Source organism: Podarcis muralis, chromosome 15, assembly GCF_964188315.1.
Source record: "Podarcis muralis chromosome 15, rPodMur119.hap1.1, whole genome shotgun sequence".
Classification (NCBI taxonomy): Eukaryota; Metazoa; Chordata; class Lepidosauria; order Squamata; family Lacertidae; genus Podarcis; species Podarcis muralis.
The window spans coordinates 10978881-10994788 of record NC_135669.1 but is presented as its reverse complement, the minus strand read 5'-3'; the positions used below and the strand labels follow the sequence as shown (position 1 = coordinate 10994788).

Below are 15908 nucleotides of genomic sequence, written 5' to 3'. Positions count from 1 at the left end.
ACCTGATTTGTGGCTATCTTTTTCCTATGCTAAAAAGGAACTGCAACTCTAACATGTATAGTGTGGAGTGGCATAGCTGACAAATCCATCGAGGATTTTCAAGGCCATTGTGCCTTTAATTAATACAGACTCTCTAAGTGTCCCTATTTTCCAGGAATAGTCCTGGATTTACAGAAGCTGTCTCAGTTTCTGAATTGATCCCGGAATGTCTCGCTTTTCCTTAGGACGTCCCTATTTCCATCAGAGAAATGTTGGCGGGTATGCAGTTATCTGACCCCCCAAGCCATCTGAAGGCAGCCCTTCATAAGGACTTTTTTTAAAAAAAAAAGTTTAATGTTTTATTATGTTTTTATATATGTTGAAGCTGCCCAGAGAGGTTGGGGTAACCCAGTCTGCTGAGTGGGATATAAATATTAAAATTAGAGATATTTTGGAGAGTATGGAGTTATGCAACCTTCGAGCCAAGGAAATAAGTAGCAACCTTTAGAAGACATCAGAAGACAACCCTGTATAGGGAAGTTTTTTAATGTTTAATGTTTTGTTATGTTTTTATATATGTTGAAAGCTGCCCAGAGTGACTGGGCCAACCCAGTCAGATGGACAGGGTATAAAATTATATTTATTATAATTATGGAATAGGATGTCCCTGTTTTCATCGGAAAATGTTGCAGGGTATGTTAGTAGCTTCCTCCTTGCAGCTTCTGCCCATTGTATTACCGTATTTTTCGCTCTATAAGACGCACCAGACCACAAGACGCACATAGTTTTTGGAGGAGGAAAACAAGAAAAAAAATATTCTGAATCTCAAAAGCCAGAACAGCAAGAGGGATCGCTGCGCAGTGAAAGCAGCAATCGCTCTTGCTGTTCTGGCTTCAGTGATAGCTGCGCAGCCTGCATTCGCTCCATAAGATGCACACACATTTCCCCTTACTTTTTAGGAGGGAAAAAGTGAGTCTTATAGAGCAAAAAATACGGTACTTCTTGTTTAGCAACATAGCAGTGTCACGTCATTCCAGCTTAATTATTCAGTGCCTGTCCCTGAACTTAGATGGATCAGTTGTCTGACCTGATACAACCAGCTCCAACATAAAGTGATTTGTGTGCGTGTTAAGCCTCCCCCAGGAATTACTCAGACCCACTTCCTGCTCTGAAGATGAATGCCTCTGAATAACAGTTGTTAGGAATGGCAGGAGGGGAAAGTGCTGTGGTGCTTAAATTCTGCTTGTGGGCTTCCCACAGACATCTGGTTGGCCACAGTGAGAGAAGAATGCTAGACTAGGTGGGTACTTAGCTTGATCTAGCAGGACTTTTTTATGTTCTTAACATCAGTTGTAGAGCACTTGCTTTGCACACAAAAGGTTCCAAATCCCTGGTATCTCCAGGTCACACTGGGAAAGAACCCTGCCTGAAACTCTGGGAGACCATAGTGAGCAAGATGTTTCACATCTTCTTAGTGGGATATCACTGTAATAATGAAATGACTTATACTTCCAAATCATATTGAAAAATCAGAACTCCTATTAGAATAAACAGGTTCCGTTATAAATACTGAAATACTAAACAAGATGGATAACAATGTGTAACATAAAAAGAAGTAGAAAGTTGGCTTAAAAGTGTGTGAAAGAAAGTAATAGAAGTGGAAAGAAATTGCAATTGAGTAGATTGGAAGTCTAACACAAGGGTGGGGTGAGGGGGGGTGGGCAAAGGAAGTATCTGCAGGATTGAGTGTGGGTATGTATGAATATTTTTAAGGATTGTATGAAATGTATGTTTGTCTGTATATTTGTAATATGTATGTATTAATGTTGAATTATTTTAATAAAAATAATAATAATGAAATGACTTGTAATAATGGCAACACACACACACATGCATTATCGAAGATAATGTGCTTCATCTACAGTTAAGAATGCACAAGCATGTTTTTAAAAAATCTCTCTTCCTTGCCTCCATATGCTCTCTTACATTATGCACAAGTATAATTGCTGCCAAATAGAAGAGTTAAGAAGGCATAAGTCAGCACTTCATCAATGGGGGAGAAAGAAACACCAGGAAAACTCCGACCTCACATACTCTCCACACACAACTCCGACAACCACTACTTGGAAATGTGGATTTAAATCTTTGTCCCACATTTTTTCACTCTAAATCCGAGTTCTGTATCTACGGAATGCTCAGAAGATCAGTGCCTAAATTAGCAGCCAATGGACCTTGGGTTTTCTATTTTTAGCTTTTGGTTAGATGCCAGGTCTAAAAAGGGAAATTTAATTGATCGGCTCACTTGCTAAAAACTGGTGCAACAGGAACTAAAGATAGTACAAACTCTAAATATTGACATTAGTTTTGGTATTTCATTTTTCTTGTAGCCAAGTGGCCTGGGATGGGGTCGAGAATACAATTGGGCAACATAGCATGCAACCTTTCATCACCTCTGTGATGGGGCCATCCAAAACGCTGTGTAAAGGGAAATGCTTTCACAATCACATCCATTCCTTGGCATCGTAATTCCATTAATATCAGTGACACTTGCTAACTGCTGCATATCCCAATTCAGAATGATACATTTCCCTGAGAGAATTCTGCCTTTCTTTCAGATGCAGCACACTGACGCAAAAGAGCCGAGACAAGGCATAATATAAGAAGAACTCTGTTGGCTGGACCAAAGGTCTGTCTTAGAATGTTAGGTTAACTAACAGAATGTTAGTTCCCAGCAGCGGGTTGCCAGGCATCCTCAAGAACTCACCTCAATCCATGGAAGCCACTGTTGCCAACCAGAGCATTGCTAAGCTCCCGTCCTGTTGACCTGTGCTAGTTGTGTGCTATGCATGCATGCCTTCAGGTTGAGTCCTGCCCAGGTTTGGCTTTCGGCATATCCCTCAAAGTGTGTTTAGCATGACTTGTGTTGGAATGCCCAAAGCTCAGTGTAGTCCATTGCATTCACATACAGTTTTACCTCATGTTACATCTGCTTCATGTTACGTTCTTTCAGGTTGCGTCCCGCAGTGACCCGGAAGTACCGGAAAGGGTTATTTCTGGGTTTCGCCACTTGCGCATGCACAGAAGTGCAAAATGACATGTGCATGTGCAGAAGCAGTGAATCGCAACCCATGCGTGTGAAGACGCGCCGCTGCGGGTTGTGTTCTTTTCATGTTGCGAACGGGCCTCCAGAATGGATCCTGTTCGCAACCAGAGGTACCACTGTAATGGGGTTTGCATAGACTGATGCATCTGCTGAAAATCAGGACACACCAGCTAAGAATTATGAATGCCTTCCGTCTGCCTAGCTACCATATCTGCCTTCTTCTCTGGGTTGACTGGGACAAACATGTTGACTGATGTATTAAGATCCTGTGTCAATGTCACTGTGAAATCCCAGCCTACCTGGTCCCCAGTTCTGCTCAAGAGCTCACCATCTTCCTCTGTGTTCCAAACTGGACAGTTGAAATTGACACGAGATTGGCACACACGTTTCCAAAGCTGGGCCACAACTGCACTATACATTTAAAACAGTATCGTGCCATTTTAAACGGTCATGGATTCTCCCAAAGAATCATGGGAACCATATAGTTGGTTGAGAAATCTGATCACTCTTAGGAGATTCTTATTCTCCTCATGGAGCTACATTTTCCAGAGTGGTTTAGCAATCAATCCCTCTTCACAGACAACTCTAAGAACAGAAACTCTGTGAGGTGAATCGATGTCTCCTAAGAACTCTCAGCACTGTTAAGAAACTACAGCTCCCAGAATTCTTTGGGGGAAGCCATGCCTGTTTAAAGTGGTAATCATAGTGCTTTAAATTAATGAGGTGTATGTGGCCATAGTCAACATCTGGAAAATTAGAGGTTCCCCAGTACTTTCCTCAAGAGTTATGAACACTAACCATAATGAATTATTATTATTATTATTATTATTATTATTATTATTATTATTATTATTCACTCTGATCTTAAGAGTCACAACAGTGACCACAGTGAACCACCTTGGTATTTCTTCTTGAAATGAAAGACAGCATATAAACAATTTTAATAATACAAATAATTAATGCATCTGCTTTTATTCCTCATCGAATTAAGCTGTAAAAATCTGTTCCCCATTTAAAAATGTCAAGTAAAGGTTTCTGTGCCATCCCTGAAGTACTTCCTCCAGCCAAGCATCCTGTCTCTGATGGCGATCAGTTCAGAATGCCATGAAACAGAGAAGGGAAGGTATGCCTGAAATATAATCACATTCAAACTTCAATTCTGGCCAGTTGCAAGCTTCCACTGTGCCTGTTTCTTGCTACAGGGACCAAATTACCGGTACCACTTTAAAAACAGAAACGATGGATGCTTCCAGACAGGTGTTTATCATGGGATGCATGTTCCGCGTGCATGCAAAATGTTCACAATATCCACACAGCAGCCATGGCATCAAAACACTAGTCCATATTTTACCTCATTTAATCTGAATGGTGGCTCATAAGACTCTGTGTTGATAGCACAGTCACTGCTGGCTTTGCAATCTCATTTATTTCTACAGTGTTGGTGGTGCAGACTGACTGGGTATTGTGCATTGTTCCTATGGCACTAACCTGGGCATGTGCCTGAATAATTCAGCTACCACCTTAGAGAGACACCCTGCGTGTTGCTGTTATTTCTTCTGGTTTTAGCAGATATTCCTATATTCCAAACCCATCCACCCCCAAATTAACTCTCTTTTTGCCAATGAACCACAGAGAAACTTGCAATGAATTAGCAGCTGAATCAAGACACGAAAGGCAAGAAGTTTGCGTTTTGCAAGGAAGGGAGGGCCATACTCTGGATAAACTGGAATTTTAGCTAGAATCCAGAAATCTTAAGATTCAGAGAAGCAGTTGAAAACACACACAGCAATCTACCTAGCAATCACTTTCAAAACAGAGCAGAAGAGATCTAAGCAGAGAGTTCTGCGCAGCTCTTACCAGTTGCAAGCTGTCAAACACTTCCTTCATCATTGACAACCGTGAACCCTCCAAACTGTCCATTGATTCTGGGCTTGCTCTGCGGAAACCCGTTTGCTGCCTGTCTGCTCTCGGCCACCTGGTCTGAAGCTGACAAGACTGACCCGAGTCTCTTGTCTCTTTTTCTGTTGGGTGTTTGCTTAAGCTCAAGGCTGAGCGTTGTTGATATTGAGGGCAACGTTTCCAATCCGAAAAGATTAAAGGTTCACCAGCGGAGGAAATAGGTCCAGCAACTCTGCCCGGCAGAGAAAAAGGAAGGCCGGTGTGATCAGCAACACTAACAAAAATGATGCAGACTGCAGAAGGGCTTTCCAAGTGCCTCAGCCTTTATTCGTCTTGGGAATTCTGGATGGCTTCAGTTGTGTCTTCTAAAAGACACAAGAAGGATATATGTCAGGCCCTACGGCATACTAGTAACCTGCGGGCGTTCTCAGAGACATGCAATAGCACAAGAGCAGGGGTACTGTAGCCCAGCAGCCTTCATCTAGCCCAGGGGTCTGCAACCTTTAAGACAAAAAGAGCCACTTGGACCCGTTTCCGAAGAAAAACAACAACTGGGAGCCGCAAAACCATTGTGACATTTAAAACAAATATATCTCCGGAGCCGCGATCTGACAGCGGGCGGGAAGGTGACGTCGGGACGGTGCGTGACTAACGCACGCACCGCCCCCATGCGACGTCACAGCCAGTACAGCGCCCGCCACAGTGGGGAGTGTTGGGGCGCACAATGTGCCTCCTCCCCTCGCTAGTATCCACCCCGGAGCCGCGGCAAAGGTGTAAAAGAGCCACATGAGGCTCCGGAGCCGCGGGTTGCAGACCCCTGATCTAGCCCCAAGAAAGATTTTGTGGGAGCTTCCCAGGCCCCCCAAAAGTGTCTTTTTTCAAAAAAAGAAATGCTCCTATGTATCTCTCAATGTGATGCTATGGTGTCAAAAGGTTTTATTGTAGCTCCCTCAAGGCCCCCATTCCCTCCCTTAAAAAAAAAAAAATTACAAATGGTTTATTTATTTATTTTTTACCACTACAGTGGTACCTCGGGTTACATACGCTTCAGGTTACATACGCTTCAGGTTACAGACTCCGCTAACCCAGAAATAGTACCTCAGGTTAAGAACTTTGCTTCAGGATGAGAACAGAAATCGTGCTCCGGCAGCGCAGCGGCAGCGGGAGGCCCCATTAGCTAAAGCGGTGCTTCAGGTTAAGAACAGTTTCAGGTTAAGAACGGACCTCCGGAACGAATTAAGTACTTAACCTGAGGTACCACTGTACTCCCAAGGGTGCCATGCCCTGCTATGGTACTGTGCTGCCAAAAGATTATTTGTGGCCCTCCGAAAGCATCCCACTCCACACATCTGTGCTTTTGAACAATTGAAGTTCCCCCCCCCGCGACTCATAGGTACTCCACTGTAATGCCAAACATTTTTTGTGGTTTCCCCAAGACCCCCCCCCCCCAAATCTGTCCATCATTAAAAAAATAAATTACTGATGGCTCCCAAAGATCCCCTGAGTGTTGGGTGATGACTGGGCAGAGACCCCTACCACAAAGCTCACTGGGTGATCTTGAAACAGCCACTGCCTGTTTGCCTAAGCTACTTCACAGGGTAGGATACAGTGGAGGAGAGAGAACCAGGCTTTCTTTTTGGAGCTCCTCAGAGGAAAGGTGGTATACAAATGTCATCCATAAAATGCATAACATTTAAGACAACAATCCTATGCATGTTTACTCAGAAATAAGCTCAGCTATGTTCAATGGGGCTTAATCCCCATTAAAAGTATCTAGAAATGCAGCCTTAAATTAGTTCCCATTGAGGTGGTGGACCTGTACTAGACCCATAGTAAAGGGACCCCTGACCATTAGGTCCAGTCGTGGCTGACTCTGGGGTTGCGGCGCTCATCTCGCTTTATTGGCCGAGGGAGCCGCCATACAGCTTCCGGGTCATGTGGCCAGCATGACTAAGCCGCTTCTGGCGAACCAGAGCAGCCCATGGAAACGCCGTTTACCTTCCCGCCGGAGTGGTACCCATTTATCTACTTGCACTTTGACGTGCTTTTGAACTGCTAGGTGGGCAGGAGCAGGGACCGAGCAATGGGAGCTCATCCCATTGCGGGGACTCGAACCGCCAACCTTCTGATCAGCAAGTCCTAGGCTCTGTGGTTTAACCCACAGTGCCACTCGCATCCCATACCACTTATACCACTTAATAATTGCAGATGGGATATGTTCATACAACAATATTGCTCTAGACCAGAGGTCTTCAACCTTTTTGGGTCCATGGCTCCCTTGACTAACTACCGTATTTTTCGCCCTATAGGACGCACCGGCCCATAGGACGCACCTAGATTTTGGGGGAGGAAATAAAGGGGGGGAAATTATTTTTTTTTCCCCAGGCGCGGGGGGGACACTTCCCCCGAGTTTGCGGGGCTGACGACGGGGAGGATCAGGCTTCTCCCCCCCGCCAGCCTTCTATCCAAGTCCGGGGACAGCGGGAAAGGCGCGCTGCACCTCCCGGCTGTCCCCCGAGCTTGTGGGGCTGGCGGTGGGGCTCTCCTGAAGCCTGGAGAGTGAGAGGGGTCGGTGCACACCGACCCCTCTCGCTCTCCAGGCTTCAGCGAAAGCCTGCATTCGCCCCATAGGACGCACACACATTTCCCCTTCATTTTTGGAGGGGGGAAAGTGCATCCTATAGGGCGAAAAATACAGTACATTCTTTCTGCAGCACCCCTGTGGGGCTCAGGATCCCAGTTATGTCACCCCTTGCCTGCAGAGCTGGCAGCCTCTCATCCTTTTTTGAACAGCCCCCTTGTGGAATGTTCCCTCAGCCTCATCTCCTCTCCCCTCCTCTCCTTTGGAGTCCTCCGGACAGCCGCTGCTGCCACCCCTGGTCTCTGAACTCCCCACCCCCACCCCAAAGAGAGGTGCCTCCACACACTGCCCCACAGGGGACTGGGAAGCACCCCCTGACCAGCCCCAGAGGCACCAATCGCCTGGGGAGCTTGTAGCCAGGGCTGCTGCAACAAACAGCTGTGCAAGCCTTGGGGAGGCAGAGATGCAAGAGGGCATCAGAGGAGGGAGGGAAGGAAAGAGGGACAGAGGCCAGTGTTGCCCTGCAGCACCCCTGACCATCATTCAAGACACCCCAGGGTGCCATGGCACACTGGTTGAAAACCACTGCTCTAGAAAACAACTCTTCTATATGTTATTCATTCATTCATTCATTCATTCATTCAGTATATATCTTGCCTTTCCTCCCAAAGGAGCCTAGGGTGGCAAATTATTTCTAAGGCCACATTCTCCTTGATGCAATTATTGTCTATCTGCAAAGAATTTGAGGAACATATTTTATTTTCACGATGACAGCTTCCAACGGATGACAGCTTACTAACAGGTGATTTTGCTCCAAAGCAACCCAGACACTGGTTTTTGTTTGGTTTTTTTTGCTCAACTTTGAATGAGATGTTGCTGACACAATAGCATTTAGGCCAGTTGAGTATTTTTGTGCAAAGTAATGGTCAAGGTTAAGAGGATTAGACATGTCAGCTTCAAAAGACCTATGTTCCGTGTGTGTGTGTGTCTTTGAGCCAGTGTGGTGTGGTGGTTAAGAGCGGTGGACTCGTAATCTGGTGAACCGGGTTCACGTCTCCGCTCCTCCACATGCAGCTGCTGGGTGACCTTGGGCTAGTCACACTTCTCTGAAGTCTCTCAGCCTCACTCACCTCACAGAGTGTTTGTTGTGGAGGAGGAAGGGAAAGGAGATTGTTAGCCGCTTTGAGACTCCTTAAGGGGAGTGAAAGGCGGGATATCAAGTCCAAACTCCTCCTTTGCTAGCTGTTAGTTATTTCTCTCAAGGCACCCAAATGTGGTTGTGTGAACATCAGAGGTGCCTTCTGGACAAGCTCTGAGAGCCCACTGAGAAAAGCATTACAACTGTTCTGTGCATGAGACACTAAACACTGGAGCGACGTGGTCCTTGCCTAGTGATCCTACAGACCAGGCATAGGCAAAATCCGGCCCTCCATATATTTTGGAATTACAATTCCCATCATCCCTTGACCACTGGTCCTGTTAACTAGGGAAGATGGGAGTTGTAGTCTCAAAACATCTGGAGGGCCGAAGTTTGCCTATGCCTGCTACAGCCTTCTTCGGCAATGTTGATGTTGGGAAGATAAGAACAGAGAAGGTGGGGTTGGGAGGGAAAAGGGAAATATAATGGAAAAAAAGTTTTTCTTTACAACAAAGGTGGAGAACCACAGACCCAGGATCCAAAAAGCAAACCACCATGTCTTGCACATGAGTGGTACCATTTTGACTAGTACGAGACAGGCACTGGGAGACTGAGGCTGCTATTAGTACATACAAGTGGAACCTCCACCAAGATATTGTGAAGTAGTGTGTTTCCTGTTTGGGATTTCACCCATTCCACCCCCAATTTCCATCTTCCTATCACCACCACCAATCAGCCAATCAGCATTCAATGGACAGTGAGAGCATGAATTGGGCTGTTTTGGGTCCCTGCACCAAATATATATATATATATATATATATATATATATATATATATATATATATATTGTTTGGACTTCTGCAAACCTTTAAGTTTCCCCAAGCCTACTGATACCCTGGTCTTGTGCATGGGTGGGGTCATGTTGGCTACAAAAGGCACAGCATCCCCACCAACATTTCTCTGATGAAAATAGGGACATCCTATTCCATCAAGCTCCTGCCAACCTAGCAGTTCGAAAGCACGTCAAAGTGCAAGTAGATAAATAGGTGTCGCTCCGGCGGGAAGGTAAACAGCGTTTCCGTGTGCTGCTCTGGTTCGCCAGAAGCGGCTTAGTCATGCTGGCCACATGACCTGGAAGCTGTACACCGGCTCCCTTGGCCAGTAAAGTGAGATGAGCACCACAACCCCAGAGTAGAGCCAAGACTGGACCTAATGGTCAGGGGTCCCTTTACCTTTACTATTCCATCAAGATCATCATAATTTTAATATTTATATCCCAGTCAGCAGACTGGGTTACCCCAACCTCTCTGGGCAGCTTCAACATATATAAAAACATAATAAAACATTAAACATTTTTTTTAAAAAAAAACTTCCTTATAAAGGGCTGCCTTCAGATGGCTTGGGGGGGTCAGATAACTGCATACCCGCCAACATTTCTCTGATGGAAATAGGGACATCCTAAGGAAAAGCGGGACATTCTGGGATCAGATCAGAAACCAGGGTGGCTTCTGTGAATCCAGGACTGTTCCTGGAAAATAGGGACACTTTGGGGGGGGGGGGTCTGGAACAGCACTTACCACCTGAACATTGGAAATAGAGGAAATGGTGATGAGAAAACAAATCCCCAGACGGGGAGGAAATATGGATGCCAGGAAGAAGTGTTCTGAAGTGTACAGCCCAGACACAGGTTTATTACTGCAGTTGGGGACTAGGTCTGAGAGTTAATTATTTACCTGATGCCGGGATGCTGCACTGAAGCATTCATTTGTGGCAGCAAAAGTCATTCAAAATTACATGTGCTGTACAAATAGATAAGATCAAAAATAGAAGCCCAAATCTGGGCCTCCCAGCCTTGAAAGGCACCTGAACCTATATTTTAAAATCCTGCCTCCTGCCCTAACCGCCTTTCCCTTACTGATTCAGGCAAAACGCAGTTCATTTTAGGACCCAGCAATCAATGTAATTCTAGTCATAGAAAATATACAATGCTTGGCTTTGCCCCTGGGAAGGATGACAAAAGAGGGCAAATGAGTTAATTAGTCTCACATTAGGTAGGCTTCATCTGACCATGACGCCTGAATATTGCCATACGCTTTAGAAACTTTTAAAGAAAGGTATGTAGTCTAGTTTACATAGCTCACATTATGATATTGCAATAAGCCCCACAGTTCTGCCTATGGGAGCAGTATCCCATTACGCTGTGCTAAATTTTCAGGACAATACATTTTTGGTGTGAAAGGCGTGGTTTTCAGGGAGATATCGTTCCTTTGAGTAGTTGGCTGCCCACACCTGTTTGGAGTTTGGTTTCCCTCAATATGAACCTTCACCTGTTCCATTTGTCAGTTTGAGAATAATCACTTTTGCTAGGTAATCCCAGCCAATTAGGGAACACAACCTGAATGCAATTACATCAACACATCCTGAATCATAGTGCACAGCATCATAGCGCACAGCACATACATTCACAGCTGCTATAATCACTGCCTCCCTATAGCCTGTTGCCAGGTGTAGCAGCTTGGTTCAGGGTGGAGGAGGCAGCAGCCATGGGGGTGGGATAGGCAATAAGCAAGGAGAAGAAGAATGTGCCCACCTCTACAATTCTATGATTTTAAGTAATATATACCATATTTTTCACTCTATAGGACGCACTTTTCCCCCTCCAAAAAGTAAGGGGAAATGTGTGTGCATCCTATAGAGCTAATGCAGGCTGCGTGGCTAATCCCAAAGCCAGAACAGGGAGACGAAGCGCAGCGCAGAGCAGGGAGACGGAGCAGTGCCTTCACCCCACTGCTCTGCGGAGGCTTCAAAGGCTGCGCTCCGTGGGCTTCAGGCAACTATCCGCAAGCCTTCGGAGCGCAGCAGGAGTTCCCGCTGCACTCAGAAGGCTTGCGGATAGCTGCCTGAAGCCTGGAGAGCGAGAGGGGTCGGTGCACACCAATCCCTCTTGCTCTCCAGGCTTCGCTTCGCTGGAGAGGCGCTGCACAGTTTTCCCTCTCTGCGCACCACCCCTTCAGAGAAGCGGGAGGAGAAATGGAAGGGGTTCCATTTCTCCTATCACTTCGCTGAAGGGGCGCTGAGCAGAGAGGGAGGAAAAAAAATTTCCCCTGCTCTCCCCCTTCTATGGTCCGGTGCATCCTATAGAGCGAAAAATACGGTAGCTCCTGGTATACTTTATGACACTGGACTCCTAGGCTGATAGGCCATGGTTCATAACAGCTGCTCCCCAAGAGAGATAACAACACAAACAATGTAACAGGCTGTGTGTAACTATATAACTATATAACTTTTTAAATGCGATTCAGCATATCATATCAAAATATATGGTTCTATAGACCAATTTATCATATAAACGAAACATATTATGAGAAATTAAAAGTCCAGCAGATTGATCAGGATATACAATCTATTCAGTTCTTATATTGGCTATATCCACTGTGTGGAATTCTTATACAGTGGTACCTCGGGTTACAGACGCTTCAGGTTACAGAAACTTCAGGTTACAGACTCTGCTAACCCAGAAATAGTACCTCGGGTTAAGAACTTTGCTTCAGGATGAGAACAGAAATCACGCAGCAGCGGCCTGGTGGCAGCAGGAGACCCCATTAGCTAAAGTGGTACCTCAAGTTAAGAACAGTTTCAGGTTAAGAACGGACCTCCAGAATGAATTAAGTTCTTAACCCGAGGTACCACTGCATCAATCTTGGAGTGTTCCATGTGAAGATGTTTTTAGGAATTCTAGCGTTCCTTGTATGGAGGTATCAGACGAAAAACTTGGAAGAACGGCACATGCAGAAAATAATACAGTGGTACCTCGGGTTAAGTACTTAATTCGTTCCGGAGGCCCGTACTTAACCTGAAACTGTTCTTAACCTGAAGCACCACTTTAGCTAATGGGGCCTCCCGCTGCTGCCATGCCACTGGAGCCCGATTTCTGTTCTCATCCTGAAGCAAAGTTCTTAACCTGAAGCACTATTTCTGGGTTAGCGGAGTGTGTAACCTAAAGCGTATGTAACCTGAGGTACCACTGTACAAGGATTCCAGGATAATTCCTTGTTTCAACCAAACAAGCTTTGTCAGCCGTGCATACTCGTATTCTTGTATATCAGGGACCTGGAACATAATGGATTCAGTCATAATGGATGACTGACTACAAGATTGATATAAGAATTCCACATATGTTGAATCGCATTTAAAAAGATTCATATAGCTACACACAGCCTGTTGTTTGTGTTGTCATCAGTTTTGCATTGACGTGACAAAGGGTTTGGTAGTGTTTTGAATGTGCTCCCCAAGACAAACAGATTCCTGAGTGCTCACTTGTGCCTTTGACATGACTCCTTTAAGCTAATGAACCAACCCTTCCCTGGATGTTGGGGGAAGGCTCCAGAGGCAAACCTTTCTCTTTGAGTAGCGCAGCTGTGCTGGAGAGCAGCCAGCCAGGTGTGAGTCTAAATGTGTTAATGGATTTTAACTTGGTCAGTTTCATTCCAGCTATTTGCAGATCTCCAGCTGTGATATCATTGCTGTTCTCATCGCTGCAGCTTTCTGCCGGTAAGCAGATGAGGCTATGCCATAATGGCGTGACCGAGAACTACTGCCGGCGCATGGAATTAGAGATCGCAGGACAATCCAGCCCAAGTCCCCAGTGCTAGCTAATGACAAAGCTTGCATCTAAAATGTAAAACAGAGGTCCATTGTAAATAACAACAACAACAACAACAACAACAACAACAACAACAACAACAACAACAACAACAACAACAATTTATTTATACCCCGCCCATCTGGCTGAGTTTCCCCAGCCACTCTGAGCTGCTTCCAACAAAGTATTAAAATACAGTGGTCTGTTAAACATTAAAAGCTTCCCTAAAGAGGGCTGCCTTCAGATAATAATAATAATTTATTATTTATACCCCGCCCATCTGGCTGGGCCTCCCCAGCCACTCTGGGCGGCTTCCATAAAAACCACAAATACAGTAAAATATCACACGTTAAAAACTTCCCTGAACAGGGCTGCCTTAAGATGTCTTCTGAATGTCAGGTAGTTGTTTATCGCTTTGACATCTGCTGGAAGGGCGTTCCACAGGGCGGGCGCCACTACCGAGAAGGCCCTCTGCCTGGTTCCCTGTAGCTTTGCTTCTCGCAATGAGGGAACAGCCAGAAGACCCTCGGCGCTGGACCTCAGCATCCGGGCAGAATGATGGGGGTGGAGACGCTCCTTCAGGTATACTGGACCGAGGCCGTTTAGGGCTTTAAAGGTCAGCACCAACACTTTGAATTGTGCTCGGAAACGTACTGGGAGCCAATGTAGGTCCTTCAAGACCGGGGTTATATGGTCTCGGCGGCCGCCCCCAGTCACCAGTCTAGCTGCCGCATTCTGGATTAGTTGTAGTTTCCGAGTCACCTTCAAAGGTAGCCCCACGTAGAGTGCATTGCAGTAGTCCAAGCGGGAGATAACCAGAGCATGTACCTCTCTGGTGAGACAGTCTGCAGGCAGATAGGGTCTCAGCCTACGTACCAGATGGAGCTGGTAAACAGCTGCCCTGGACACAGATTTGACCTGTGCCTCCATGGACAGCTGTGAGTCCAGAATGACTCCCAGGCTGCACACCTGGTCCTTCGGGGCACAGTTACCCCGTTCAGGACCAGGGAATCCTCCACACCTGCCCGCGTCCTGTCCCCCAAAAACAGTACTTCTGTCTTGTCAGGATTCAACCTCAATCTGTTAGCCGCCATCCAACCTCCAACCGCCTCCAGGCACTCACACAGGACCTTCACTGCCTTCACTGGTTCTGATTTAAAAGAGAGGTAGAGCTGGGTATCATCCGCATACTGATGAACACCCAGCCCAAATCCCCTGATGATCTCTCCCAGCGGCTTCATGTAGATGTTGAAGAGCATGGGGGAAAGGACCGAACCCTGAGGCACCCCACAAGTGAGGGCCCAGGGGTCTGAACACTCATCCCCCACCACCACTTTCTGAACCCGGCCCAGGAGGAAGGAGCGGAACCACTGTATAACAGTGCCTCCAGCTCCCAGCCCCTGAAGACGGTCCAGAAGGATGTTATGGTCGATGGTATCAAACGCCGCTGAGAGATCCAGCAGAACTAGGAAACAGCTCTCACCTTTGTCCCTAGCCCGCAAAAGATGTCTTTTGAAGATAGGATAGCTGCTTATTTCCTTCACATCTGAAGGGAGAGTGTTCCACAGGGTGGGCACCACTACCGAGAAGGCCCTCTGCCTGGTTCCCTGTAACCTCACTTCTCGCAATGAGGGAACCACCAGAAGACCCTCGGTGCTGGATCTCAGTGTCTGGGCTGAACGATGGGGGTGGAGACGCTCCTTCAGGTATACAGGACCGAGGCCGTTTAGGGCTTTAAAGGTCAGCACTAACACTTTGAATTGTGCTCGGAAACATACTGGGAGCCAATGCAGATCTCTCAGAACCGGTGTTATGTGGTCCCGGCGGCCACTCCCAGTCACCAGTCTAGCTGCCGCATTCTGGATTAATTGCAGTTTCCGGGTCACCTTCAAAGCCCCAGGTAGAGCGCATTGCAGTAGTCCAAGTGGGAGTTAACTAGAGCATGCACCACTCTGGCGAGACAGTCCGCGGGCAGGTAGGGTCTCAGCCTGCGTACCAGGTGGAGCTGGTAGACAGCCGCCCTGGACACAGAATTAACCTGTGCCTCCATGGACAGCTGTGAGTCCAGAATGACTCCCAGGCTGCGCATCTGGTCCTTCAGGGGCACGGTTACCCCTGAAGTAACCGTGCTCAAGTGGCAGAGCATTCGTTTAGCATGAGAGAAGCAATGGAATTAATGTCCACATTATTTAGCCAAGGCTTTCCCCCTATTCCAGGGATGAGGAACCTCTGCTCTCCAGAGGTTGCTGGACCACAGCTGCCATAGGGCATATGACATAAGGCAACCAAAATGGTCAAAGGCCTGGAAACGATGCCTTATGAGGAACGGCTAAGGGAGCTGGGCATGTTTAGCCTGGAGATGAGGAGGTTAAGGGGTGATATGATAGTCATGTTCAAATATATAAAAGGATGTCACATAGAGGAGGGAGAAAGGTTGTTTTCTGCTGCTCCAGAGAAGCGGACACGGAGCAATGGATCCAAACTACAAGAAAGAAGATTCCACCTAAACATTAGGAAGAACTTCCTGACAGTAAGAGCTGTTCGAAAGTGGAATTTGCTGCCAAGG

The 15908-nt window shown here is 46.5% G+C and overlaps 1 protein-coding gene across 4 annotated transcripts in view; it reads right to left on the bottom strand.

Moving 5' to 3' along the window:
• Window positions 1–15908, bottom strand: part of GCK (glucokinase) — a 55396-nt gene that overhangs the window by 22699 nt on the left and 16789 nt on the right. For 2 of the 4 annotated variants that reach the window (XM_028708841.2, XM_028708842.2), the window contains exon 2: window positions 4940–5346. The exons of the other annotated variants lie outside the window; for them this stretch is intronic. In XM_028708841.2, the coding sequence (XP_028564674.1) occupies window positions 4940–5002 (63 nt within the window). In that variant the 5' untranslated portion in view covers window positions 5003–5346. The remainder of the gene's footprint in view (window positions 1–4939; window positions 5347–15908) is intronic. 4 annotated transcript variants of the gene reach the window in all.